This window comes from Rhinichthys klamathensis, unplaced genomic scaffold (genome assembly GCF_029890125.1).
Source record: "Rhinichthys klamathensis goyatoka isolate OS25496 unplaced genomic scaffold, OSU_Roscu_1.1 h1tg000778l_1, whole genome shotgun sequence".
NCBI classification, from domain to species: Eukaryota; Metazoa; Chordata; class Actinopteri; order Cypriniformes; family Leuciscidae; genus Rhinichthys; species Rhinichthys klamathensis.
The window spans coordinates 330,825-357,759 of NW_026607176.1; the positions used below are offsets into that span (position 1 = coordinate 330,825).

Below are 26,935 nucleotides of genomic sequence, written 5' to 3' on the forward strand. Positions count from 1 at the left end.
ACAGTGAATCTCCCGGACTCCAGCGGTTCCCCAGAGACTTACAGAATCTCCATTCATTCACACGTTTGGCAGATGCTTTTATCTAGAGAGTCTAACACTTCCAGCATCGCAGTTTCATTCATGATGTCTGACAGATGTCCAGATGAATGCTAGCCCTTTATCAACAGAGGATTTGCACTCAATCAAGATCTCTGGCACGGCCATTGTCTGATTTGTGCTGTTTTAGTAATTTTGCTGTGAATCATCACTGCACATGATGTGAATTACGCTTTAATAAGACAGAAACAGTATCTCACTCACCTCAAATACACATCAATGCTTTAGTCTGTAAGCCTATTAGTTGTCATGGTGGCTAATGGATGTGTTGCGTAGGTTCGTCCCTGATGACATGACCAGCACTTTAATGGCAGATTTGTGTTTTATCCCTGTGTGTGTGTGTGTGTGTGTGTGTGTGTGTTCAGGCTTCAGCTGGTTGGTTCAGTTAGTATGGAAACGTATTATGGAAGCTTGTTTTACAGCTAAAAGGGAACTCAGTACTTTAGCCATAACGTTCTGGCAAGATTCTCTCAAAGTTATGAACAAATGTACTTCCAAATTTATCTGGTTTTTAATAATGTTCTCAAAACATTAGCACAAAAACATTATTTCAACATTGTTCATGGAACATCTTTTCTGAAGCGTGTAGTTGGACGTTCATGTAACGTTTTTTTAAATGTTGCTACTTGTTTCAGAACATTCAGAGAACATTCAAAACTAACGTTTTCATAATGTTTGGAGAATGATACAATGGAATGTCCCCACAACGTTCACATAACCAAGGAAAAACGTTTTTAAAACATCTAAAAAACGTTCAGATCAGAGAGCATTCAGAAATAACGGTTTCATAACTTAATGGGAAAGGTAGCAAAACCTTTGTTTGCTGATTTCCACATGAAAAGGTAATTGCTACTTTTTTTAGAAAAAAAGTAATCTGATGACATTCGCAATTCTGAGTTTATATCTTAACAACAGAAACTCAGAATTGCGAGGAAAAAAGTCTGTTTGCCTGAGTTCTCATTTTTATTTGCTATGGTTTCTAATTGAGTTACACACCTGTTCCCTATTAATGATCTTCCCGACGTGTGTATTTAAGTTTGCGTTTTGGCCGTTCATTTAAATGACAACGGCATTTTGGTGGCATGAAAACGCAAACTTTTGAAAACAGGTTTTTGAAAGCGACACATCATTTCTGTGTAAACAACAAAACCGTGAATCTGTGAAAACGGTGACGTCATGCACATGCGTGTACATGTGCAGTCTATAGGCTTTTTTTTGGCAAATGAAAGGATACAGATATTAACAGTAAGAAATACGGACATCACAAGTTGTTGACAAGAATTACACAAATCAACACAATATAACATTTGTCATCCTGAAAAATGAAAGGTTCCTTGCAACAGACTCGAGGATGATACATGTTTTCTTTGTGTTCAAAGGTTTTGACATTTTCTTAAAGGAAGTAAAAATGGACTTTACATCAGAGGAGAACCTTCTAAAATTGGGATGACGGTAAATGTTTCTGGCTTTGTGAAGATGAAATGTAGTACAGCTACAGCGAACCATGACAGATCGCAAGACCTAATAGAATAAATTAGCTGGATAGAAAATGTATTTGCCTGCTGTACGCCTGGTTCTGCTGGAGAGCGGAGATCGCTCCCTCGAGGGACTTTAGATCTGTGAGCCTCACACTACCCAGGCCTGCCCACGAGTGCTCCTCTGGGAGTTTCCCAGCTCATGGGGAGTGGGTGCTGGTCAAGTCAAGTCACCTTTATTTATAAAGCGCTTTTTACAATACAGAGTGTTTCAAAGCAGCTTTACAGAGATAACAGGAAAATAATGCAACAAAGTTTGTTTCTAGAAGAAAATAGGGTTATAGTCCAGCTTAAGTAAGTTCAGAGATGGTTAATTGTTGTTGTAAAAAAGTTATTAATTTAGTAACTAAGCAGCCAAAAGCCGAAAGCGACAAAGGCAAGGAACCAAAACTCCATCAGTGACAGAATGGAGAAAAATACCTTGTATTAGACTCAGACTCAGTTGGGGGCCAGTTCTCCTCTGGCCCCCCTGGCTCCACCTCAGCCACCTCGGCCACTCGTCAACGCCACTCCACCTTGGCCACTCGTCACCCTGGCTCCACATCGGCCACTCGTCACCCTGGCTCCACCTCGGCCACTCGTCACTGCCGCTCCATCTCGGCCACTCGTCACCCTGGCTCCACCTCGGCCACTCGTCACCCTGGCTCCACCTCGGCCACTCGTCACCCTGGCTCCACCTCGGCCACTCGTCACCCTGGCTCCACCTCGGCCACTCGTCACCGCCGCTCCACCTCGGCCACTCGTCACCCTGGCTCCACCTTGGCCACTCGTCACCCTGGCTCCACCTCCGCCACTCATCACCACCGCTCCACCTCTGCCACTCGTCACCCTGGCTCCACCTCGGCCACTCGTCACCGCCGCTCCACCTCAGCCACTCGTCACCCTGGCTCCACCTCGGCCACTCGTCACCCTGGCTCCACCTCGGCCACTCGTCAACGCCACTCCACCTCGGCCACTCATCACCCTGGCTCCACCTCAGCCACTCGTCACCCTGGCTCCACCTCGACCACTCGTCACCCTGGCTCCACCTCGGCCACTCGTCACCCTGGCTCCACCTTGGCCACTCGTCAACGCCACTCCACCTTGGCCACTCATCACCCTGGCTCCACCTCGGCCACTCGTCACTGCCGCTCCACCTCGGCCACTCGTCACCCTGGCTCCACCTCGGCCACTCGTCACCACCGCTCCACCTCGGCCATTCGTCACCCTGGCTCCAGCTCGGCCACTCGTCACCCTGGCTCCACCTCGGCCACTCGTCACCCTGGCTCCACCTCGGCCACTCGTCACCCTGGCTCCACCTCGGCCACTCGTCACCGCCGCTCCACCTCGGCCACTCGTCACCCTGGCTCCACCTTGGCCACTCGTCACCCTGGCTCCACCTCGGCCACTCGTCACCGCCGCTCCACCTCGGCCACTCGTCACCCTGGCTCCACCTTGGCCACTCGTCACCCTGGCTCCACCTCGGCCACTCGTCACTGCTGCTCCATCTCGGCCACTCGTCACCCTGGCTCCACCTCGGCCACTCGTCACCCTGGCTCCACCTCGGCCACTCGTCACCCTGGCTCCACCTCGGCCACTCGTCACCCTGGCTCCACCTCGGCCACTCGTCACCGCCGCTCCACCTTGGCCACTCGTCACCCTGGCTCCACCTCAGCTACTCGTCACCCTGGCTCCACATCGGCCACTCGTCACCCTGGCTCCACCTCGGCCACTCGTCACTGCCGCTCCATCTCGGCCACTCGTCACCCTGGCTCCACCTCGGCCACTCGTCACCCTGGCTCCACCTCGGCCACTTGTCACTGCCGCTCCATCTCGGCCACTCGTCACCCTGGCTCCACCTCGGCCACTCGTCACCCTGGCTCCACCTCGGCCACTCGTCACCCTGGCTCCACCTTGGCCACTCGTCAACGCCACTCCACCTTGGCCACTCATCACCCTGGCTCCACCTCGGCCACTCGTCACTGCCGCTCCACCTCGGCCACTCGTCACCCTGGCTCCACCTCGGCCACTCGTCACCACCGCTCCACCTCGGCCATTCGTCACCCTGGCTCCACCTCGGCCACTCGTCACCATGGCTCCACCTCGGCCACTCGTCACCCTGGCTCCACCTCGGCCACTCGTCACTGCCGCTCCACCTCGGCCACTTGTCACCCTGGCTCCACCTTGGCCACTCGTCACCCTGGCTCCACCTCCGCCACTCGTCACCACCGCTCCACCTCGGCCATTCGTCAACCTGGCTCCACCTCGGCCACTCGTGACCCTGGATCCACCTCGGCCACTCGTCACCCTGGCTCCACCTCGGCCACTCGTCACCCTACTCAGCTTTACAGAGATAACTGGCTCCACCTCGGCCACTCGTCAACGCCACTCCACCTTGGCCTCCTGTTCCTACGGTGTCGCCCTATCTCTTCGTCTCCTCCGCTCCGCCTGGGTCTCCAACTCCCCTGGCTCCACTGCTGTCGGTCTGATTCCTGGCTCCACTTAGGCTTCTCCCTCCATTGGTTTTGTCATCATCTCCCCCCTCTATTGTCTCCTCCGTGGGGTTTCCCTCTGCTAGCCTCTCCTCTGTCACGATCTTTCCAGATCCGTGTCCTCCTCCAAAACCTCCTCCCTCCCTCCTCAGTTGGACTTATTACGGCATGGGATGTTCCTGTTTGCTTGAGTTCTCGTTTGTTCGTTCTCATTGTTAGTTGCTATGGTTTCTAATTGAGTTACACACCTGTTCCCTATTCTGTTAATTATCTTTCTTTGAGTATTTAAGTCCTTAGTTTTTTTTTCCCCATTAATAGCGATTCATAAGTTGGTGTGCATTTCACTAAATTAACATTTTTGTAAGTATTTAAAACAAAAATATTATATTAAAATTATATTCTCCAGCATCAGTCGTTCTGCTGTCATTCGGATGAATGTTAATGAATAGAGACTCCAGGACCTCAATCATATCAGATATATTTTGACATGACTATCTTATTACTATAGTAGTAAAATAGTAATTACTATGGTATATTATTACTCTCTAATGTCTTTAATGACTTTGATAAACTGATTTTGTCCATGTCATCAGACTGTCATTGATTGATATGAGCAAAGAAAGAGCTGGCCAATGTATTGGGAGTGTGTTTGCTGGTCTAGATTTAATAAGTATGTTCATCCCTGAGTTCCTGTGGGATCCATAATACAGACCATCACCAAATCCCCAGCATAACAGATGGAGCATCAGTCACTCTTTAGTCTCTGGAGTCGCACACTCACTGTATATAAGGACAGTTGCCACGGCCGTGCGAAAGCTTTGCCAGATCGGCTCCACGTACATCATAACACCAGTGCAGATCCACATGAACAGCGCCTGGACTGGTCGAACTGCAGTGATGGATTCAGGTGTGTGGCTGGTGATCGGCGTTCTGCTGGTGATGACTGATCTGAGCCAGTCCTTCCCGAAAGAGGATGCGCTGGAGCAGAGCAAACACCCGCTGGAATCACGTGAGGACTCCGACGGGAACACGGTGGAGAGTCGAGGGGTAAAACACTCGCACAACATTCATTAGCGATCTATTCATCTAACCCTGCTGTAAACGATCTGTTCATCTAATCCTGCTGTAGAAGTTAGGTAGTGCCACACCGTACTGGCATTAGGGCAGTAACTCAAACAAAGAAGTCTTGTATGGACATTTGTAATGATTAAGTTTAGTAATATAATACATTTAAATGTAATATCAAATAACACACTACAGTTAAAATTTTAATCAAGTACTTTACATGTGTTAGTCAACACAAAATTAAACATAAATTGATTCATAAAATGATTAAAAATTGACTTTTGACTATTACAAAGCACACTTTTTACATTTTAATGTTTTATTATCGTAATTCATTAGTATTATAATAACTTTATTATTTTAAAAGACAAAAGAACTTTTAATCAGTAATGTATCCTACTCATGAACGGTTCAATGTCTTTCTGTGAATTAAAGAATTTCATTCCCTTTTGCCACAATATCTTTAAAAGTATCAATAAAACCCATAACATTACTTGTTGGATGGTAAAATTCACATGTCATGAACTCTTAAAAATCCTAATCAAATACTGTTTGAATCATCATCAAAAGCAGCCGATAGATTCCTCTGGCTATGAAATGTGGCTTGGAGCGTTTTCTAAATGAAAAGGACGTTCACCGCAGCTAGTTCCTGTAGTTAGTGGTAGCACATTCGAGTAAAAGAGCACCTGGTCTACCTGAACTACTGTGTAACATCAGTGTTTGTGAAGGAACGGATGCTGATGATGACTGTGTTATGGGTGTGTGAGATGCTGATGATGACTGTGTTATGGGTGTGTGAGATGCTGATGGTGACTGTGTTATGGGTGTGTGAGATGCTGATGATGACTGTGTTATGGGTGTGTATCAGGCCACGGAGGAGCAGATGGATCATCTACTGGAGGACCGTCTTCTGGTGGAGATGTTGCGGTCTTTACTCCAGGACTCTCAGAGATATGAACGCAACCCTTCAGTGCTGCACCAGCCCCAGCGGTGCGTAGTTTCACACACAGCACATCAAAATCTTTAAAGTAACCATCTTAATTATAATGATGAATGTCAACCAGGTAAAAACTCATGAGTTTGTGAAACATTCTATTCTTGTCATACTGATCAAGTACTGAATAATACTATATGTTTTTACACAAACAGTCATCATATATGTATTCTTACTACAAAAATGTAGATTTTTTTGCATCAATGCAACCCTCATGCGATTGCTGTACTGATGTTGCGGGTGTAGGAGAAGCTCTCAGTGATCCGACCGCTGTACTGATGTAGCGGGTGTAGGAGAAGGTCTCAGTGATGCGACCGCTGTACTGATGTAGCGGGTGTAGGAGAAGGTCTCAGTGATGCGACCGCTGTACTGATGTAGCGGGTGTAGGAGAAGCTCTCAGTGATGCAACCGCTGTACTGATGTAGCGGGTGTAGGAGAAGCTCTCAGTGATGCGACCGCTGTACTGATGTAGAGGGTGTAGGAGAAGCTCTCAGTGATGCCAGCGCTGTATTGATGTAGAGGGTGTAGGAGAAGCTCTCAGTGATGCGACCGCTGTACTGATGTAGTGGGTGTAGGAGAAGGTCTCAGTGATGCGACCGCTGTACTGATGTAGCGGGTGTAGGAGAAGGTCTCAGTGATGCCAGCGCTGTACTGATGTAGAGGGTGTAGGAGAAGCTCTTAGTGATGCCAGCGCTGTATTGATGTAGAGGGTGTAGGAGAAGCTCTCAGTGATGCGACCGCTGTACTGATGTAGTGGGTGTAGGAGAAGGTCTCAGTGATGCGACCGCTGTACTGATGTAGCGGGTGTAGGAGAAGGTCTCAGTGATGCCAGCGCTGTACTGATGTAGCGGGTGTAGGAGAAGGTCTTAGTGATGCCAGCGCTGTACTGATGTAGAGGGTGTAGGAGAAGCTCTCAGTGATGCCAGCGCTGTATTGATGTAGCGGGTGTTGGAGAAGGTCTCAGTGATGCGACCGCTGTACTGATGTAGTGGGTGTAGGAGAAGGTCTCAGTGATGCGACCGCTGTACTGATGTAGTGGGTGTAGGAGAAGCTCTCAGTGATGCGACCGCTGCACTGATGTAGCGGGTGTAGAAGCTCTCAGTGATGCCAGCGGTGTACTGATGTAGCGGGTGTAGGAGAAGCTCTCAGTGATGCCAGCGCTGTACTGATGTAACGGGTGTAGGAGAAGGTCTCAGTGATGCGACCGCTGTACTGATGTAGCGGGTGTAGGAGAAGGTCTCAGTGATGCAATTGCTGTACTGATGTAGCGGGTGTAGGAGAAGGTCTCAGTGATGCGATTGCTGTACTGATGTAGCGGGTGTAGGAGAACGTCTCAGTGATGGCAGCGCTGTACTGATGTAGCGGGTGTAGGAGAAGCTCTCAGTGATGCCAGCGGTGTACTGATGTAGCGGGTGTAGGAGAAGGTCTCAGTGATGCGACCGCTGTACTGATATAGCGGGTGTAGGAGAAGCTCTCAGTGATGCCAGCGCTGTACTGATGTAGCGGGTGTAGGAGAAGGTCTCAGTGATGCAATTGCTGTACTGATGTAGCGGGTGTAGGAGAAGGTCTCAGTGATGCGATTGCTGTACTGATGTAGCGGGTGTAGGAGAACGTCTCAGTGATGGCAGCGCTGTACTGATGTAGCGGGTGTAGGAGAAGCTCTCAGTGATGTGACCGCTGTACTGATGTAGCGGGTGTAGGAGAAGCTCTCAGTGATGCCAGCGGTGTACTGATGTAGCGGGTGTAGGAGAAGGTCTCAGTGATGCGACCGCTGTACTGATGTAGCGGGTGTAGGAGAAGCTCTCAGTGATGTGACCGCTGTACTGATGTAGCGGGTGTAGGAGAAGCTCTCAGTGATGCCAGCGGTGTACTGATGTAGCGGATGTAGGAGAAGGTCTCAGTGATGCGACCGCTGTACTGATGTAGCGGGTGTAGGAGAAGCTCTCAGTGATGCGACCGCTGTACTGATGTAGCGGGTGTAGGAGAAGCTCTCAGTGATGCGACCGCTGTACTGATGTAGCGGGTGTAAGAGAAGCTCTCAGTGATGCGACCGCTGTACTGATGTAGCGGGTGTAGGAGAAGCTCTCAGTGATGCGACCGCTGTACTGATGTAGCGGGTGTAGGAGAAGCTCTCAGTGATGTGACCGCTGTACTGATGTAGCGGGAGTAGGAGAAGCTCTCAGTGATGCAAGCGCTGTACTGATGTAGCGGGTGTAGGAAAAGCTCTCAGTGATGCGACCGCTGTACTGATGTAGCGGGTGTAGGGGAAGCTCTCAGTGATGCGACCGCTGTACTGATGGAGAGGGTGTAGGAGAAGCTCTCAGTGATGCCAGCGCTGTATTGATGTAGAGGGTGTAGGAGAAGGTCTCAGTGATGCGACCGCTGTACTGATGTAGCGGGTGTAGGAGAAGGTCTCAGTGATGCGACCGCTGTACTGATATAGCGGGTGTAGGAGAAGCTCTCAGTGACACCAGCGCTGTACTGATGTAGCGGGTGTAGGAGAAGGTCTCAGTGATGTGACCGCTTTACTGATATAGCGGGTGTAGGAGAAGGTCTCAGTGATGCGACCGCTGTATTGATGTAGCGGGTGTAGGAGAAGCTCTCAGTGATGCCAGCGCTGTACTGATGGAGCGGGTGTAGGAGAAGGTCTCAGTGATGCCAGCACTGTACTGATGTAGCGGGTGTAGGAGAAGGTCTCAGTGATGCGACCGCTGTACTGATGTAGCGGGTGTAGGAGAAGCTCTCAGTGATGAGACCGCTGTACTGATGTAGCGGGTGTAGGAGAAGCTCTCAGTGATGCCAGCGCTGTACTGATGTAGCGGGTGTAGGAGAAGGTCTCAGTGATGCGACCGCTGTATTGTTTTAGCGGGAGTAGGAGAAGCTCTCAGTGATACCAGCGCTGTACTGATGTAGCGGGTGTAGGAGAAGGTCTCAGTGATGCGACCGCTGTACTGATGTAGCGGGTGTAGGAGAAGCTCTCAGTGACACCAGCGCTGTACTGATGTAGCGGGTGTAGGAGAAGGTCTCAGTGATGCGACCGCTGTACTGATGTAGCGGGTGTAGGAGAAGCTCTCAGTGATGCAAGCGCTGTACTGATGTAGCGGGTGTAGGAGAAGGTCTCAGTGATGCGACCGCTGTACTGATGTAGCGGGTGTAGGAGAAGGTCTCAGTGATGCCACCGATGTACTGATGTAGCGGGTGTAGGAGAAGCTCTCAGTGATGCGACCGCTGTACTGATGTAGCGGGTGTAGGAGAAGGTCTCAGTGATGAGACCGCTGTACTGATGTAGCGGGTGTAGGAGAAGCTCTCAGTGATGCGACCACTGTACTGATGTAGCGGGTGTAGGAGAAGCTCTCAGTGATGCGACCGCTGTACTGATGTAGCGGGTGTAGGAGAAGCTCTCAGTGATGCCAGCGCTGTACTGATGTAGCGGGTGTAGGAGAAGCTCTCAGTGATGCCAGCGCTGTACTGATGTAGCGGGTGTAGGAGAAGATCTCAGTGATGCGACCACTGTACTGATGTAGCGGGTGTAGGAGAAGATCTCAGCGATGCGATTGCTGTACTGATGTAGCGGGTGTAGGAGAAGCTCTCAGTGATGCCAGCGCTGTACTGATGTAGCGGGTGTAGGAGAAGGTCTCAGTGATGCGACCGCTGTACTGATGTAGCGGGTGTAGGAGAAGGTCTCAATGATACGACCGCTGTATTGTTTTAGCGGGAGTAGGAGAAGCTCTCAGTGATACCAGCGCTGTACTGATGTAGCGGGTGTAGGAGAAGGTCTCAGTGATGCAACCGCTGTACTGATGTAGCGGGTGTAGGAGAAGCTCTCAGTGACACCAGCGCTGTACTGATGTAGCGGGTGTAGGAGAAGGTCTCAGTGATGCGACCGCTGTACTGATGTAGCGGGTGTAGGAGAAGCTCTCAGTGATGCAAGCGCTGTACTGATGTAGCGGGTGTAGGAGAAGGTCTCAGTGATGCGACCGCTGTACTGATGTAGCGGGTGTAGGAGAAGGTCTCAGTGATGCGACCGATGTACTGATGTAGCGGGTGTAGGAGAAGCTCTCAGTGATGCCAGCGCTGTACTGATGTAGCGGGTGTAGGAGAAGGTCTCATTGATGCGACCGCTATACTGATGTAGCGGGTGTAGGAGAAGCTCTCAGTGATGCGACCGCTGTACTGATGTAGCGGGTGTAGGAGAAGGTCTCAGTGATGCGACCGCTGTACTGATGTAGCGGGTGTAGGAGAAGGTCTCAGTGATGCGACCGATGTACTGATGTAGCGGGTGTAGGAGAAGGTCTCAGTGATGCGACCGATGTACTGATGTAGCGGGTGTAGGAGAAGCTCTCAGTGATACCAGCACTGTACTGATGTAGCGGGTGTAGGAGAAGCTCTCAGTGATGCGACCGCTGTACTGATGTAGCGGGTGTGGGAAAAGCTCTCAGTGATACCAGCACTGTACTGATGTAGCGGGTGTAGGAGAAGCTCTCAGTGATGCGACCGCTGTACTGATGTAGCGGGTGTAGGAGAAGGTCTCAGTGATACCAGCACTGTACTGATGTAGCGGGTGTAGGAGAAGCTCTCAGTGATGCGACCGCTGTACTGATGTAGCGGGTGTGGGAGAAGCTCTCAGTGATGCGACCGCTGTACTGATGTAGCGGGTGTAGGAGAAGCTCTCAGTTATGCGACCGCTGTACTGATGTGGCGGGTGTAGGAGAAGCTCTCAGTGATGCGACCGCTGTACTGATGTAGCGGGTGTAGGAAAAGCTCTCATTGATGCGACGGCTGTACTGATGTAGCGGGTGTAGGAGAAGGTCTCAGTGATGCAACCGCTGTACTGATGTAGCGGGTGTAGGAGAAGCTCTCAGTGATGCGACCGCTGTACTGATATAGCGGGTGTAGGAGAAGCTCTCAGTGACACCAGCGCTGTACTGATGTAGCGGGTGTAGGAGAAGGTCTCAGTGATGCGACCGCTTTACTGATGTAGCGGGTGTAGGAGAAGGTCTCAGTGATGCGACCGCTGTACTGATGTAGCGGGTGTAGGAGAAGCTCTCAGTGATGCGACCGCTGTACTGATGTAGCGGGTGTAGGAGAAGGTCTCAGTGATGCGACCGCTGTACTGATGTAGCGGGTGTAGGAGAAGCTCTCAGTGATGTGACCGCTGTACTGATGTAGCGGGAGTAGGAGAAGCTCTCAGTGATGCCAGCGCTGTATTGATGTAGCGGGTGTAGGAGAAGCTCTCAGTGATGCCAGCGCTGTACTGATGTAGCGGGTGTAGGAGAAGGTCTCAGTGATGCGACCGCTGTACTGATGTAGCGGGTGTAGGAGAAGGTCTCAGTGATGCGACCGCTGTATTGTTTTAGCGGGAGTAGGAGAAGCTCTCAGTGATACCAGCGCTGTACTGATGTAGCGGGTGTAGGAGAAGGTCTCAGTGATGCGACCGCTGTACTGATGTAGCGGGTGTAGGAGAAGCTCTCAGTGATGCCAGCGCTGTACTGATGTAGCGGGTGTAGGAGAAGGTTTCAGTGATGCGACCGCTGTACTGATGTAGCGGGTGTAGGAGAAGGTCTCAGTGATGCGACCTCTGTATTGTTTTAGCGGGAGTAGGAGAAGCTCTCAGTGATACCAGCGCTGTACTGATGTAGTGGGTGTAGGAGAAGGTCTCAGTGATGCGACCGCTGTACTGATGTAGCGGGTGTAGGAGAAGCTCTCAGTGACACCAGCGCTGTACTGATGTAGCGGGTGTAGGAGAAGGTCTCATTGATGCGACCGCTGTACTGATGTAGCGGGTGTAGGAGAAGCTCTCAGTGATGCAAGCGCTGTACTGATGTAGCGGGTGTAGGAGAAGGTCTCAGTGATGCGACCGCTGTACTGATGTAGCGGGTGTAGGAGAAGGTCTCAGTGATGCGACCGATGTACTGATGTAGCGGGTGTAGGAGAAGCTCTCAGTGATGCCAGCGCTGTACTGATGTAGCGGGTGTAGGAGAAGGTCTCAGTGATGCGACCGCTATACTGATGTAGCGGGTGTAGGAGAAGCTCTCAGTGATGCGACCGCTGTACTGATGTAGCGGGTGTAGGAGAAGGTCTCAGTGATGCGACCGATGTACTGATGTAGCGGGTGTAGGAGAAGGTCTCAGTGATACCAGCACTGTACTGATGTAGCGGGTGTAGGGGAAGCTCTCAGTGATGCGACCGCTATACTGATGTAGCGGGTGTAGGAGAAGGTCTCAGTGATGCCACCGATGTACTGATGTAGCGGGTGTAGGAGAAGCTCTCAGTGATGCGACCGCTGTACTGATGTAGCGGGTGTAGGAGAAGGTCTCAGTGATGAGACCGCTGTACTGATGTAGCGGGTGTAGGAGAAGCTCTCAGTGATGCGACCACTGTACTGATGTAGCGGGTGTAGGAGAAGCTCTCAGTGATGCGACCGCTGTACTGATGTAGCGGGTGTAGGAGAAGCTCTCAGTGATGCCAGCGCTGTACTGATGTAGCGGGTGTAGGAGAAGCTCTCAGTGATGCCAGCGCTGTACTGATGTAGCGGGTGTAGGAGAAGATCTCAGTGATGCGATTGCTGTACTGATGTAGCGGGTGTAGGAGAAGCTCTCAGTGATGCCAGCGCTGTACTGATGTAGCGGGTGTAGGAGAAGATCTCAGCGATGCGATTGCTGTACTGATGTAGCGGGTGTAGGAGAAGCTCTCAGTGATGCCAGCGCTGTACTGATGTAGCGGGTGTAGGAGAAGGTCTCAGTGATGCGACCGCTGTACTGATGTAGCGGGTGTAGGAGAAGGTCTCAATGATACGACCGCTGTATTGTTTTAGCGGGAGTAGGAGAAGCTCTCAGTGATACCAGCGCTGTACTGATGTAGCGGGTGTAGGAGAAGGTCTCAGTGATGCAACCGCTGTACTGATGTAGCGGGTGTAGGAGAAGCTCTCAGTGACACCAGCGCTGTACTGATGTAGCGGGTGTAGGAGAAGGTCTCAGTGATGCGACCGCTGTACTGATGTAGCGGGTGTAGGAGAAGCTCTCAGTGATGCAAGCGCTGTACTGATGTAGCGGGTGTAGGAGAAGGTCTCAGTGATGCGACCGCTGTACTGATGTAGCGGGTGTAGGAGAAGGTCTCAGTGATGCGACCGATGTACTGATGTAGCGGGTGTAGGAGAAGCTCTCAGTGATGCCAGCGCTGTACTGATGTAGCGGGTGTAGGAGAAGGTCTCAGTGATGCGACCGCTATACTGATGTAGCGGGTGTAGGAGAAGCTCTCAGTGATGCGACCGCTGTACTGATGTAGCGGGTGTAGGAGAAGGTCTCAGTGATGCGACCGCTGTACTGATGTAGCGGGTGTGGGAAAAGCTCTCAGTGATACCAGCACTGTACTGATGTAGCGGGTGTAGGAGAAGCTCTCAGTGATGCGACCGCTGTACTGATGTAGCGGGTGTAGGAGAAGGTCTCAGTGATACCAGCACTGTACTGATGTAGCGGGTGTAGGAGAAGCTCTCAGTGATGCGACCGCTGTACTGATGTAGCGGGTGTGGGAGAAGCTCTCAGTGATGCGACCGCTGTACTGATGTAGCGGGTGTAGGAGAAGCTCTCAGTTATGCGACCGCTGTACTGATGTGGCGGGTGTAGAAGAAGCTCTCAGTGATGCGACCGCTGTACTGATGTAGCGGGTGTAGGAAAAGCTCTCATTGATGCGACGGCTGTACTGATGTAGCGGGTGTAGGAGAAGGTCTCAGTGATGCAACCGCTGTACTGATGTAGCGGGTGTAGGAGAAGCTCTCAGTGATGCGACCGCTGTACTGATATAGCGGGTGTAGGAGAAGCTCTCAGTGACACCAGCGCTGTACTGATGTAGCGGGTGTAGGAGAAGGTCTCAGTGATGCGACCGCTTTACTGATGTAGCGGGTGTAGGAGAAGGTCTCAGTGATGCGACCGCTGTACTGATGTAGCGGGTGTAGGAGAAGCTCTCAGTGATGCGACCGCTGTACTGATGTAGCGGGTGTAGGAGAAGGTCTCAGTGATGCGACCGCTGTATTGTTTTAGCGGGAGTAGGAGAAGCTCTCAGTGATGCCAGCGCTGTATTGATGTAGCGGGTGTAGGAGAAGCTCTCAGTGATGCCAGCGCTGTACTGATGTAGCGGGTGTAGGAGAAGGTCTCAGTGATGCGACCGCTGTACTGATGTAGCGGGTGTAGGAGAAGGTCTCAGTGATGCGACCGCTGTATTGTTTTAGCGGGAGTAGGAGAAGCTCTCAGTGATACCAGCGCTGTACTGATGTAGCGGGTGTAGGAGAAGGTCTCAGTGATGCGACCGCTGTACTGATGTAGCGGGTGTAGGAGAAGCTCTCAGTGATGCCAGCGCTGTACTGATGTAGCGGGTGTAGGAGAAGGTTTCAGTGATGCGACCGCTGTACTGATGTAGCGGGTGTAGGAGAAGGTCTCAGTGATGCGACCGCTGTACTGATGTAGCGGGAGTAGGAGAAGCTCTCAGTGACACCAGCGCTGTACTGATGTAGCGGGTGTAGGAGAAGGTCTCATTGATGCGACCGCTGTACTGATGTAGCGGGTGTAGGAGAAGCTCTCAGTGATGCAAGCGCTGTACTGATGTAGCGGGTGTAGGAGAAGGTCTCAGTGATGCGACCGCTGTACTGATGTAGCGGGTGTAGGAGAAGGTCTCAGTGATGCGACCGATGTACTGATGTAGCGGGTGTAGGAGAAGCTCTCAGTGATGCCAGCGCTGTACTGATGTAGCGGGTGTAGGAGAAGGTCTCAGTGATGCGACCGCTATACTGATGTAGCGGGTGTAGGAGAAGCTCTCAGTGATGCGACCACTGTACTGATGTAGCGGGTGTAGGAGAAGGTCTCAGTGATGCGACCGATGTACTGATGTAGCGGGTGTAGGAGAAGGTCTCAGTGATACCAGCACTGTACTGATGTAGCGGGTGTAGGGGAAGCTCTCAGTGATGCGACCGCTATACTGATGTAGCGGGTGTAGGAGAAGCTCTCAGTGATGCGACCGCTGTACTGATGTAGTGGAGGTAGAGAAGCTCTCAGTGATGCGACCGCTATACTGATGTTGTGGGTGTAGGAGAAGGTCTCAGTGATACCAGCGCTGTACTGATGTAGCGGGTGTAGCAGAAGCTCTCAGTGATGCGATTGCTGTACTGATGTAGCGGGTGTAGGAGAAGATCTCAGTGATGCCAGCGCTGTACTGATGTAGCGGAGGTAGAGAAGCTCTCAGTGATGCGACCGCTGTACTGATATAGCGGCTGTAGGAGAAGCTCTCAGTGGTGCGACCGCTGTTCTGATGTAGCGGCGGTAGAGAAGGTCTCAGTGATGCGACCGCTGTACTGATGTAGCGGGTGTAGGAGAAGCTCTCAGTGATGCCAGCGCTGTACTGATGTAGCGGGTGTAGGAGAAGGTTTCAGTGATGCGACCGCTGTACTGATGTAGCGGGTGTAGGAGAAGGTCTCAGTGATGCGACCGCTGTACTGATGTAGCGGGAGTAGGAGAAGCTCTCAGTGACACCAGCGCTGTACTGATGTAGCGGGTGTAGGAGAAGGTCTCATTGATGCGACCGCTGTACTGATGTAGCGGGTGTAGGAGAAGCTCTCAGTGATGCAAGCGCTGTACTGATGTAGCGGGTGTAGGAGAAGGTCTCAGTGATGCGACCGCTGTACTGATGTAGCGGGTGTAGGAGAAGGTCTCAGTGATGCGACCGATGTACTGATGTAGCGGGTGTAGGAGAAGCTCTCAGTGATGCCAGCACTGTACTGATGTAGCGGGTGTAGGAGAAGGTCTCAGTGATGCGACCGCTATACTGATGTAGCGGGTGTAGGAGAAGCTCTCAGTGATGCGACCACTGTACTGATGTAGCGGGTGTAGGAGAAGGTCTCAGTGATGCGACCGATGTACTGATGTAGCGGGTGTAGGAGAAGGTCTCAGTGATGCGACCGCTGTACTGATGTAGCGGGTGTAGGAGAAGGTCTCAGTGATGCGACCGCTGTACTGATGTAGCGGGTGTAGGGGAAGCTCTCAGTGATGCGACCGCTATACTGATGTAGCGGGTGTAGGAGAAGCTCTCAGTGATGCGACCGCTGTACTGATGTAGTGGAGGTAGAGAAGCTCTCAGTGATGCGACCGCTATACTGATGTTGTGGGTGTAGGAGAAGGTCTCAGTGATACCAGCGCTGTACTGATGTAGCGGGTGTAGCAGAAGCTCTCAGTGATGCGATTGCTGTACTGATGTAGCGGGTGTAGGAGAAGATCTCAGTGATGCCAGCGCTGTACTGATGTAGCGGAGGTAGAGAAGCTCTCAGTGATGCGACCGCTGTACTGATATAGCGGCTGTAGGAGAAGCTCTCAGTGGTGCGACCGCTGTTCTGATGTAGCGGCGGTAGAGAAGGTCTCAGTGATGCGACCGCTGTACTGATGTAGCGGGTGTAGGAGAAGCTCTCAGTGATACCAGCACTGTACTGATGTAGCGGGTGTAGGAGAAGCTCTCAGTGGTGCGACCGCTGTATTGATGTAGCGGCGGTAGAGAAGGTCTCAGTGATGCGACCGCTGTACTGATGTAGCGGGTATAGGAGAAGCTCTCAGTGATGCGACCGCTGTACTGATGTAGCGGGTGTAGGAGAAGCTCTCAGTGATGCGACCGCTGTACTGATGTAGCGGGTGTAGGAGAAGCTCTCAGTGATGCGACCGCTGTACTGATGTAGCGGGTGTAGGAGAAGCTCTCAGTGATACCAGCGCTGTACTGATGTAGCAGGTGTAGGAGAAGCTCTCAGTGATGCGACCGCTGTACTGATGTAGCGGGTGTAGGAGAAGCTCTCAGTGATGCGACCGCTGTACTGATGTAGCGGGTGTAGGAGAAGGTCTCAGTGATGCGACCGCTGTACTGATGTAGCGGGTGTAGGAGAAGCTCTCAGTGATGCGACCGCTGTACTGATGTAGCGGCGGTAGGAGAAGCTCTCAGTGATGCGACCGCTGTACTGATGTAGCGGGTGTAGGAGAAGCTCTCAGTGATGCGACCGCTGTACTGATGTAGCGGGTGTAGGAGAAGCTCTCAGTGATGCGACCGCTGTACTGATGTAGCGGGTGTAGGAGAAGCTCTCAGTGATGCGACCGCTGTACTGATGTAGCGGCGGTAGGAGAAGCTCTCAGTGATGCGACCGCTGTACTGATGTAGCGGGTGTAGGAGAAGCTCTCAGTGATGCGACCGCTGTACTGATGTAGCGGGTGTAGGAGAAGCTCTCAGTGATGCGACCGCTGTACTGATGTAGCGGGTGTAGGAGAAGCTCTCAGTGATACCAGCGCTGTACTGATGTAGCGGGTGTAAGAGAAGCTCTCAGTGATGCGACCGCTGTACTGATGTAGCGGGTGTAGGAGAAGCTCTCAGTGATACCAGAGCTGTACTGATGTAGCGGGTGTAGGAGAAGCTCTCAGTGATGCGACCGCTGTACGGATGTAGCGGGTGTAAGAGAAGCTCTCAGTGATGCGACCGCTGTACTGATGTAGCGGGTGTAGGAGAAGCTCTCAGTGATGCGACCGCTGTACTGATGTAGCGGGTGTAGGAGAAGCTCTCAGTGATGCGACCGCTGTACTGATGTAGCGGGTGTAGGAGAAGCTCTCAGTGATACCAGCGCTGTACTGATGTAGCGGGTGTAGGAGAAGCTCTCAGTGATGCGACCGCTGTACTGATGTAGCGGGTGTAGGAGAAGCTCTCAGTGATGCGACCGCTGTACTGATGTAGCGGGTGTAGGAGAAGCTCTCAGTGATGCGACCGCTGTACTGATGTAGCGGGTGTAGGAGAAGCTCTCAGTGATGCGACCGCTGTACTGATGTAGCGGGTGTAGGAGAAGCTCTCAGTGATGCGACCGCTGTAGTGATGTAGCGGGTGTAGGAGAAGCTCTCAGTGATGCGACCGCTGTACTGATGTAGCGGGTGTAGGAGAAGCTCTCAGTGATGCGACCGCTGTACTGATGTAGCGGGTGTAGGAGAAGCTCTCAGTGATGCGACCGCTGTACTGATGTAGCGGGTGTAGGAGAAGCTCTCAGTGATGCGACCGCTGTACTGATGTAGCGGGTGTAGGAGAAGCTCTCAGTGATGCGACCGCTGTACTGATGTAGCGGGTGTAGGAGAAGCTCTCAGTGATACCAGCGGTGTACTGATGTAGCGGGTGTAGGAGAAGCTCTCAGTGATACCAGCGGTGTACTGATGTAGCGGGTGTAGGAGAAGCTCTCAGTGATGCGACCGCTGTACTGATGTAGCGGGTGTAGGAGAAGCTCTCAGTGATGCGACCGCTGTACTGATGTAGCGGGTGTAAGAGAAGCTCTCAGTGATGCGACCGCTGTACTGATGTAGCGGGTGTAGGAGAAGCTCTCAGTGATGCGACCGCTGTACTGATGTAGCGGGTGTAGGAGAAGCTCTCAGTGATGCGACCGCTGTACTGATGTAGCGGGTGTAGGAGAAGCTCTCAGTGATACCAGCGCTGTACTGATGTAGCGGGTGTAGGAGAAGCTCTCAGTGATGCGACCGCTGTACTGATGTAGCGGGTGTAGGAGAAGGTCTCAGTGATGCGACCGCTGTACTGATGTAGCGGGTGTAGGAGAAGCTCTCAGTGATGCGACCGGTGTACTGATGTAGCGGGTGTAGGAGAAGCTCTCAGTGATGCGACCGCTGTACTGATGTAGCGGGTGTAGGAGAAGCTCTCAGTGATACCAGCGCTGTACTGATGTAGCAGGTGTAGGAGAAGCTCTCAGTGATGCGACCGCTGTACTGATGTAGCGGGTGTAGGAGAAGCTCTCAGTGATGCGACCGCTGTACTGATGTAGCGGGTGTAAGAGAAGCTCTCAGTGATGCGACCGCTGTACTGATGTAGAGGGTGTAGGAGAAGCTCTCAGTGATGCGACCGCTGTACTGATGTAGCGGCGGTAGGAGAAGCTCTCAGTGATGCGACCGCTGTACTGATGTAGCGGCGGTAGGAGAAGCTCTCAGTGATGCGACCGCTGTACTGATGTAGCGGCGGTAGGAGAAGCTCTCAGTGATGCGACCGCTGTACTGATGTAGCGGGTGTAGGAGAAGCTCTCAGTGATGCGACCGCTGTACTGATGTAGCGGGTGTAGGAGAAGGTCTCAGTGATGCGACCGCTGTACTGATGTAGCGGGTGTAGGAGAAGCTCTCAGTGATGCGACCGCTGTACTGATGTAGCGGGTGTAGGAGAAGCTCTCAGTGATACCAGCGCTGTACTGATGTAGCAGGTGTAGGAGAAGCTCTCAGTGATGCGACCGCTGTACTGATGTAGCGGGTGTAGGAGAAGCTCTCAGTGATGCGACCGCTGTACTGATGTAGCGGGTGTAGGAGAAGGTCTCAGTGATGCGACCGCTGTACTGATGTAGCGGGTGTAGGAGAAGCTCTCAGTGATGCGACCGCTGTACTGATGTAGCGGCGGTAGGAGAAGCTCTCAGTGATGCGACCGCTGTACTGATGTAGCGGGTGTAGGAGAAGCTCTCAGTGATGCGACCGCTGTACTGATGTAGCGGGTGTAGGAGAAGCTCTCAGTGATGCGACCGCTGTACTGATGTAGCGGGTGTAGGAGAAGCTCTCAGTGATGCGACCGCTGTACTGATGTAGCGGCGGTAGGAGAAGCTCTCAGTGATGCGACCGCTGTACTGATGTAGCGGGTGTAGGAGAAGCTCTCAGTGATGCGACCGCTGTACTGATGTAGCGGGTGTAGGAGAAGCTCTCAGTGATGCGACCGCTGTACTGATGTAGCGGGTGTAGGAGAAGCTCTCAGTGATACCAGCGCTGTACTGATGTAGCGGGTGTAAGAGAAGCTCTCAGTGATGCGACCGCTGTACTGATGTAGCGGGTGTAGGAGAAGCTCTCAGTGATACCAGAGCTGTACTGATGTAGCGGGTGTAGGAGAAGCTCTCAGTGATGCGACCGCTGTACGGATGTAGCGGGTGTAAGAGAAGCTCTCAGTGATGCGACCGCTGTACTGATGTAGCGGGTGTAGGAGAAGCTCTCAGTGATGCGACCGCTGTACTGATGTAGCGGGTGTAGGAGAAGCTCTCAGTGATGCGACCGCTGTACTGATGTAGCGGGTGTAGGAGAAGCTCTCAGTGATACCAGCGCTGTACTGATGTAGCGGGTGTAGGAGAAGCTCTCAGTGATGCGACCGCTGTACTGATGTAGCAGGTGTAGGAGAAGCTCTCAGTGATGCGACCGCTGTACTGATGTAGCGGGTGTAGGAGAAGCTCTCAGTGATGCGACCGCTGTACTGATGTAGCGGGTGTAGGAGAAGCTCTCAGTGATGCGACCGCTGTACTGATGTAGCGGGTGTAGGAGAAGCTCTCAGTGATGCGACCGCTGTAGTGATGTAGCGGGTGTAGGAGAAGCTCTCAGTGATGCGACCGCTGTACTGATGTAGCGGGTGTAGGAGAAGCTCTCAGTGATGCGACCGCTGTACTGATGTAGCGGGTGTAGGAGAAGCTCTCAGTGATGCGACCGCTGTACTGATGTAGCGGGTGTAGGAGAAGCTCTCAGTGATGCGACCGCTGTACTGATGTAGCGGGTGTAGGAGAAGCTCTCAGTGATGCGACCGCTGTACTGATGTAGCGGGTGTAGGAGAAGCTCTCAGTGATACCAGCGGTGTACTGATGTAGCGGGTGTAGGAGAAGCTCTCAGTGATACCAGCGGTGTACTGATGTAGCGGGTGTAGGAGAAGCTCTCAGTGATGCGACCGCTGTACTGATGTAGCGGGTGTAGGAGAAGCTCTCAGTGATGCGACCGCTGTACTGATGTAGCGGGTGTAAGAGAAGCTCTCAGTGATGCGACCGCTGTACTGATGTAGCGGGTGTAGGAGAAGCTCTCAGTGATGCGACCGCTGTACTGATGTAGCGGGTGTAGGAGAAGCTCTCAGTGATGCGACCGCTGTACTGATGTAGCGGGTGTAGGAGAAGCTCTCAGTGATACCAGCGCTGTACTGATGTAGCGGGTGTAGGAGAAGCTCTCAGTGATGCGACCGCTGTACTGATGTAGCGGGTGTAGGAGAAGGTCTCAGTGATGCGACCGCTGTACTGATGTAGCGGGTGTAGGAGAAGCTCTCAGTGATGCGACCGGTGTACTGATGTAGCGGGTGTAGGAGAAGCTCTCAGTGATGCGACCGCTGTACTGATGTAGCGGGTGTAGGAGAAGCTCTCAGTGATACCAGCGCTGTACTGATGTAGCAGGTGTAGGAGAAGCTCTCAGTGATGCGACCGCTGTACTGATGTAGCGGGTGTAGGAGAAGCTCTCAGTGATGCGACCGCTGTACTGATGTAGCGGGTGTAAGAGAAGCTCTCAGTGATGCGACCGCTGTACTGATGTAGAGGGTGTAGGAGAAGCTCTCAGTGATGCGACCGCTGTACTGATGTAGCGGCGGTAGGAGAAGCTCTCAGTGATGCGACCGCTGTACTGATGTAGCGGCGGTAGGAGAAGCTCTCAGTGATGCGACCGCTGTACTGATGTAGCGGCGGTAGGAGAAGCTCTCAGTGATGCGACCGCTGTACTGATGTAGCGGGTGTAGGAGAAGCTCTCAGTGATGCGACCGCTGTACTGATGTAGCGGGTGTAGGAGAAGGTCTCAGTGATGCGACCGCTGTACTGATGTAGCGGGTGTAGGAGAAGCTCTCAGTGATGCGACCGCTGTACTGATGTAGCGGGTGTAGGAGAAGCTCTCAGTGATACCAGCGCTGTACTGATGTAGCAGGTGTAGGAGAAGCTCTCAGTGATGCGACCGCTGTACTGATGTAGCGGGTGTAGGAGAAGCTCTCAGTGATGCGACCGCTGTACTGATGTAGCGGGTGTAGGAGAAGGTCTCAGTGATGCGACCGCTGTACTGATGTAGCGGGTGTAGGAGAAGCTCTCAGTGATGCGACCGCTGTACTGATGTAGCGGCGGTAGGAGAAGCTCTCAGTGATGCGACCGCTGTACTGATGTAGCGGGTGTAGGAGAAGCTCTCAGTGATGCGACCGCTGTACTGATGTAGCGGGTGTAGGAGAAGCTCTCAGTGATGCGACCGCTGTACTGATGTAGCGGGTGTAGGAGAAGCTCTCAGTGATGCGACCGCTGTACTGATGTAGCGGCGGTAGGAGAAGCTCTCAGTGATGCGACCGCTGTACTGATGTAGCGGGTGTAGGAGAAGCTCTCAGTGATGCGACCGCTGTACTGATGTAGCGGGTGTAGGAGAAGCTCTCAGTGATGCGACCGCTGTACTGATGTAGCGGGTGTAGGAGAAGCTCTCAGTGATACCAGCGCTGTACTGATGTAGCGGGTGTAAGAGAAGCTCTCAGTGATGCGACCGCTGTACTGATGTAGCGGGTGTAGGAGAAGCTCTCAGTGATGCGACCGCTGTACTGATGTAGCGGGTGTAGGAGAAGCTCTCAGTGATGCGACCGCTGTACTGATGTAGCGGGTGTAGGAGAAGCTCTCAGTGATGCGACCGCTGTACGGATGTAGCGGGTGTAGGAGAAGCTCTCAGTGATGCGACCGCTGTACGGATGTAGCGGGTGTAGGAGAAGCTCTCAGTGATGCGACCGCTGTACTGATGTAGCGGGTGTAGGAGAAGCTCTCAGTGATGCGACCGCTGTACGGATGTAGCGGGTGTAGGAGAAGCTCTCAGTGATGCGACCGCTGTACTGATGTAGCGGGTGTAGGAGAAGCTCTCAGTGATGCGACCGCTGTACTGATGTAGCGGGTGTAGGAGAAGCTCTCAGTGATGCGACCGCTGTACTGATGTAGCGGGTGTAGGAGAAGCTCTCAGTGATGCGACCGCTGTACGGATGTAGCGGGTGTAAGAGAAGCTCTCAGTGATGCGACCGCTGTACTGATGTAGCGGGTGTAGGAGAAGCTCTCAGTGATGCGACCGCTGTACTGATGTAGCGGGTGTAGGAGAAGCTCTCAGTGATGCGACCGCTGTACTGATGTAGCGGGTGTAGGAGAAGCTCTCAGTGATACCAGCGCTGTACTGATGTAGCGGGTGTAGGAGAAGCTCTCAGTGATGCGACCGCTGTACTGATGTAGCAGGTGTAGGAGAAGCTCTCAGTGATGCGACCGCTGTACTGATGTAGCGGGTGTAGGAGAAGCTCTCAGTGATGCGACCGCTGTACTGATGTAGCGGGTGTAGGAGAAGCTCTCAGTGATGCGACCGCTGTACTGATGTAGCGGGTGTAGGAGAAGCTCTCAGTGATGCGACCGCTGTAGTGATGTAGCGGGTGTAGGAGAAGCTCTCAGTGATGCGACCGCTGTACTGATGTAGCGGGTGTAGGAGAAGCTCTCAGTGATGCGACCGCTGTACTGATGTAGCGGGTGTAGGAGAAGCTCTCAGTGATGCGACCGCTGTACTGATGTAGCGGGTGTAGGAGAAGCTCTCAGTGATGCGACCGCTGTACTGATGTAGCGGGTGTAGGAGAAGCTCTCAGTGATGCGACCGCTGTACTGATGTAGCGGGTGTAGGAGAAGCTCTCAGTGATACCAGCGGTGTACTGATGTAGCGGGTGTAGGAGAAGCTCTCAGTGATACCAGCGGTGTACTGATGTAGCGGGTGTAGGAGAAGCTCTCAGTGATGCGACCGCTGTACTGATGTAGCGGGTGTAGGAGAAGCTCTCAGTGATGCGACCGCTGTACTGATGTAGCGGGTGTAAGAGAAGCTCTCAGTGATGCGACCGCTGTACTGATGTAGCGGGTGTAGGAGAAGCTCTCAGTGATGCGACCGCTGTACTGATGTAGCGGGTGTAGGAGAAGCTCTCAGTGATGCGACCGCTGTACTGATGTAGCGGGTGTAGGAGAAGCTCTCAGTGATACCAGCGCTGTACTGATGTAGCGGGTGTAGGAGAAGCTCTCAGTGATGCGACCGCTGTACTGATGTAGCGGGTGTAGGAGAAGGTCTCAGTGATGCGACCGCTGTACTGATGTAGCGGGTGTAGGAGAAGCTCTCAGTGATGCGACCGGTGTACTGATGTAGCGGGTGTAGGAGAAGCTCTCAGTGATGCGACCGCTGTACTGATGTAGCGGGTGTAGGAGAAGCTCTCAGTGATACCAGCGCTGTACTGATGTAGCAGGTGTAGGAGAAGCTCTCAGTGATGCGACCGCTGTACTGATGTAGCGGGTGTAGGAGAAGCTCTCAGTGATGCGACCGCTGTACTGATGTAGCGGCGGTAGGAGAAGCTCTCAGTGATGCGACCGCTGTACTGATGTAGCGGGTGTAGGAGAAGCTCTCAGTGATGCGACCGCTGTACTGATGTAGCGGGTGTAAGAGAAGCTCTCAGTGATGCGACCGCTGTACTGATGTAGAGGGTGTAGGAGAAGCTCTCAGTGATGCGACCGCTGTACTGATGTAGCGGCGGTAGGAGAAGCTCTCAGTGATGCGACCGCTGTACTGATGTAGCGGCGGTAGGAGAAGCTCTCAGTGATGCGACCGCTGTACTGATGTAGCGGCGGTAGGAGAAGCTCTCAGTGATGCGACCGCTGTACTGATGTAGCGGGTGTAGGAGAAGCTCTCAGTGATGCGACCGCTGTACTGATGTAGCGGGTGTAGGAGAAGGTCTCAGTGATGCGACCGCTGTACTGATGTAGCGGGTGTAGGAGAAGCTCTCAGTGATGCGACCGCTGTACTGATGTAGCGGCGGTAGGAGAAGCTCTCAGTGATGCGACCGCTGTACTGATGTAGCGGGTGTAGGAGAAGCTCTCAGTGATGCGACCGCTGTACTGATGTAGCGGGTGTAGGAGAAGCTCTCAGTGATGCGACCGCTGTACTGATGTAGCGGGTGTAGGAGAAGCTCTCAGTGATGCGACCGCTGTACTGATGTAGCGGCGGTAGGAGAAGCTCTCAGTGATGCGACCGCTGTACTGATGTAGCGGGTGTAGGAGAAGCTCTCAGTGATGCGACCGCTGTACTGATGTAGCGGGTGTAGGAGAAGCTCTCAGTGATGCGACCGCTGTACTGATGTAGCGGGTGTAGGAGAAGCTCTCAGTGATGCGACCGCTGTACTGATGTAGCGGGTGTAGGAGAAGCTCTCAGTGATGCGACCGCTGTACTGATGTAGCGGGTGTAGGAGAAGGTCTCAGTGATGCGACCGCTGTACTGATGTAGCGGGTGTAGGAGAAGCTGTCAGTGATGCGACCGCTGTACTGATGTAGCGGGTGTAGGAGAAGGTCTCAGTGATGCGACCGCTGTACTGATGTAGCGGGTGTAGGAGAAGCTCTCAGTGATGCGACCGCTGTACTGATGTAGCGGGTGTAGGAGAAGGTCTCAGTGATGCGACCGCTGTACTGATGTAGCGGGTGTAGGAGAAGCTCTCAGTGATGCGACCGCTGTACTGATGTAGCGGGTGTAGGAGAAGGTCTCAGTGATGCGACCGCTGTACTGATGTAGCTGGTGTAGGAGAAGCTCTCAGTGATGCGACCGCTGTACTGATGTAGCGGGTGTAGGAGAAGGTCTCAGTGATGCGACCGCTGTACTGATGTAGCGGGTGTAGGAGAAGCTCTCAGTGATGCGACCGCTGTACTGATGTAGCGGGTGTAGGAGAAGCTCTCAGTGATGCGACCGCTGTACTGATGTAGCGGGTGTAGGAGAAGCTCTCAGTGATGCGACCGCTGTATTGTTTTAGCGGGAGTAGGAGAAGCTCTCAGTGATGCCAGCGCTGTACTGATGTAGCGGGTGTAGGAGAAGGTCTCAGTGATGCGACCGCTGTACTGATGTAGCGGGTGTAGGAGAAGCTCTCAGTGATGCGACCGCTGTACTGATGTAGCGGGTATAGGAGAAGCTCTCAGTGATGCGACCGCTGTATTGTTTTAGCGGGAGTAGGAGAAGCTCTCAGTGATGCCAGCGCTGTACTGATGTAGCGGGTGTAGGAGAAGGTCTCAGTGATGCGACCGCTGTACTGATGTAGCGGGTGTAGGAGAAGCTCTCAGTGATGCGACCGCTGTACTGATGTAGCGGGTGTAGGAGAAGCTCTCAGTGATGTAATAAGAGCAAGGGGCCCGAGACCGAGCCCTGAGGAACCCCAGCGGGTAGTTGGCGTGGCGTAAGCGCCTCTCACCGCCGAGACAGCAGAAGTGCATCGCTTATTCAGCTGTTCTTTAATATTGTACACCAGTTTTAACGTATCAGTGATCGTCGAAGATTGTGGTTCATAATATTCTCTGGCATTAAAGAGACAAATCTTCACATTGAGTCACGGTTGGCATTATTCTTCTGCTTCCAGGTTCGGTCGAGGCGCTCTGAATGGCGTGTCCACAGAGGAAAGGATCCAGTCCCGGGACTGGGAGACGGTTCCCGGGCAGATATGGAGCATGGCGGTGCCTCAAAGATTTGGCAAAAAATAACACCAAGCCATCATAAAAATTTAGTGATGTCTTCAGGGTATTGTATAAATAGAAAGGTGAATTATTTGATCAGAAACATCTAAAAGCATTTCATTCATTTCGGTCTCCACTACATTCCCAAATAAAAGAGTCAGCTCTTCTTTGCATTTCATGAAATATGTGATAGTAACTATAACACATCAAAACAATAATATTTAAGTGTAGTTGTTGTTTAATAAGTTCTTTATAAGTGTGAGGGAATGTTTTGATTTTTAATCCATTGTACTTGATAATCATTGAATGTGTTGTGTAGTGTATTTTGTGTGTATAAATAAATGATCAGCTTTGCTTGTTGAGAGACATTATGGTGGTTCTTGATCTTGACATTTTATCAACAGTATTGGTTGAGCTTTGTATTTATTTCACGAGTTCACACTTA

General features: G+C 52.4%; 1 protein-coding gene across 1 annotated transcript; it reads left to right on the top strand.

Annotated features, from left to right (window-relative positions):
- The first annotated feature begins 4,163 nt into the window (after positions 1–4,163).
- On the top strand, positions 4,164–26,858 carry npffl (neuropeptide FF-amide peptide precursor like). Its single transcript, XM_056243109.1, has 3 exons — positions 4,164–5,149; positions 6,036–6,157; positions 26,397–26,858. Exons 1-3 carry the CDS (start codon positions 4,967–4,969, stop codon positions 26,515–26,517), a joined length of 426 nt encoding a protein of 141 aa, XP_056099084.1. The 5' UTR covers positions 4,164–4,966; the 3' UTR covers positions 26,518–26,858.
- The last annotated feature ends 77 nt before the right edge of the window (positions 26,859–26,935 follow it).

Excerpts from the sequence above, each read along its gene's own strand:
- npffl (XM_056243109.1), top strand. The coding sequence starts at position 4,967 with ATGAACAGCGCCTGGACTGGTCGAACTGCAGTGATGGATTCAGGTGTG. Across the intron at positions 5,150-6,035 it reads ACACGGTGGAGAGTCGAGGG|GCCACGGAGGAGCAGATGGA; the intron begins GTAAAACACTCG and ends GGTGTGTATCAG. Across the intron at positions 6,158-26,396 it reads GTGCTGCACCAGCCCCAGCG|GTTCGGTCGAGGCGCTCTGA; the intron begins GTGCGTAGTTTC and ends TTCTGCTTCCAG.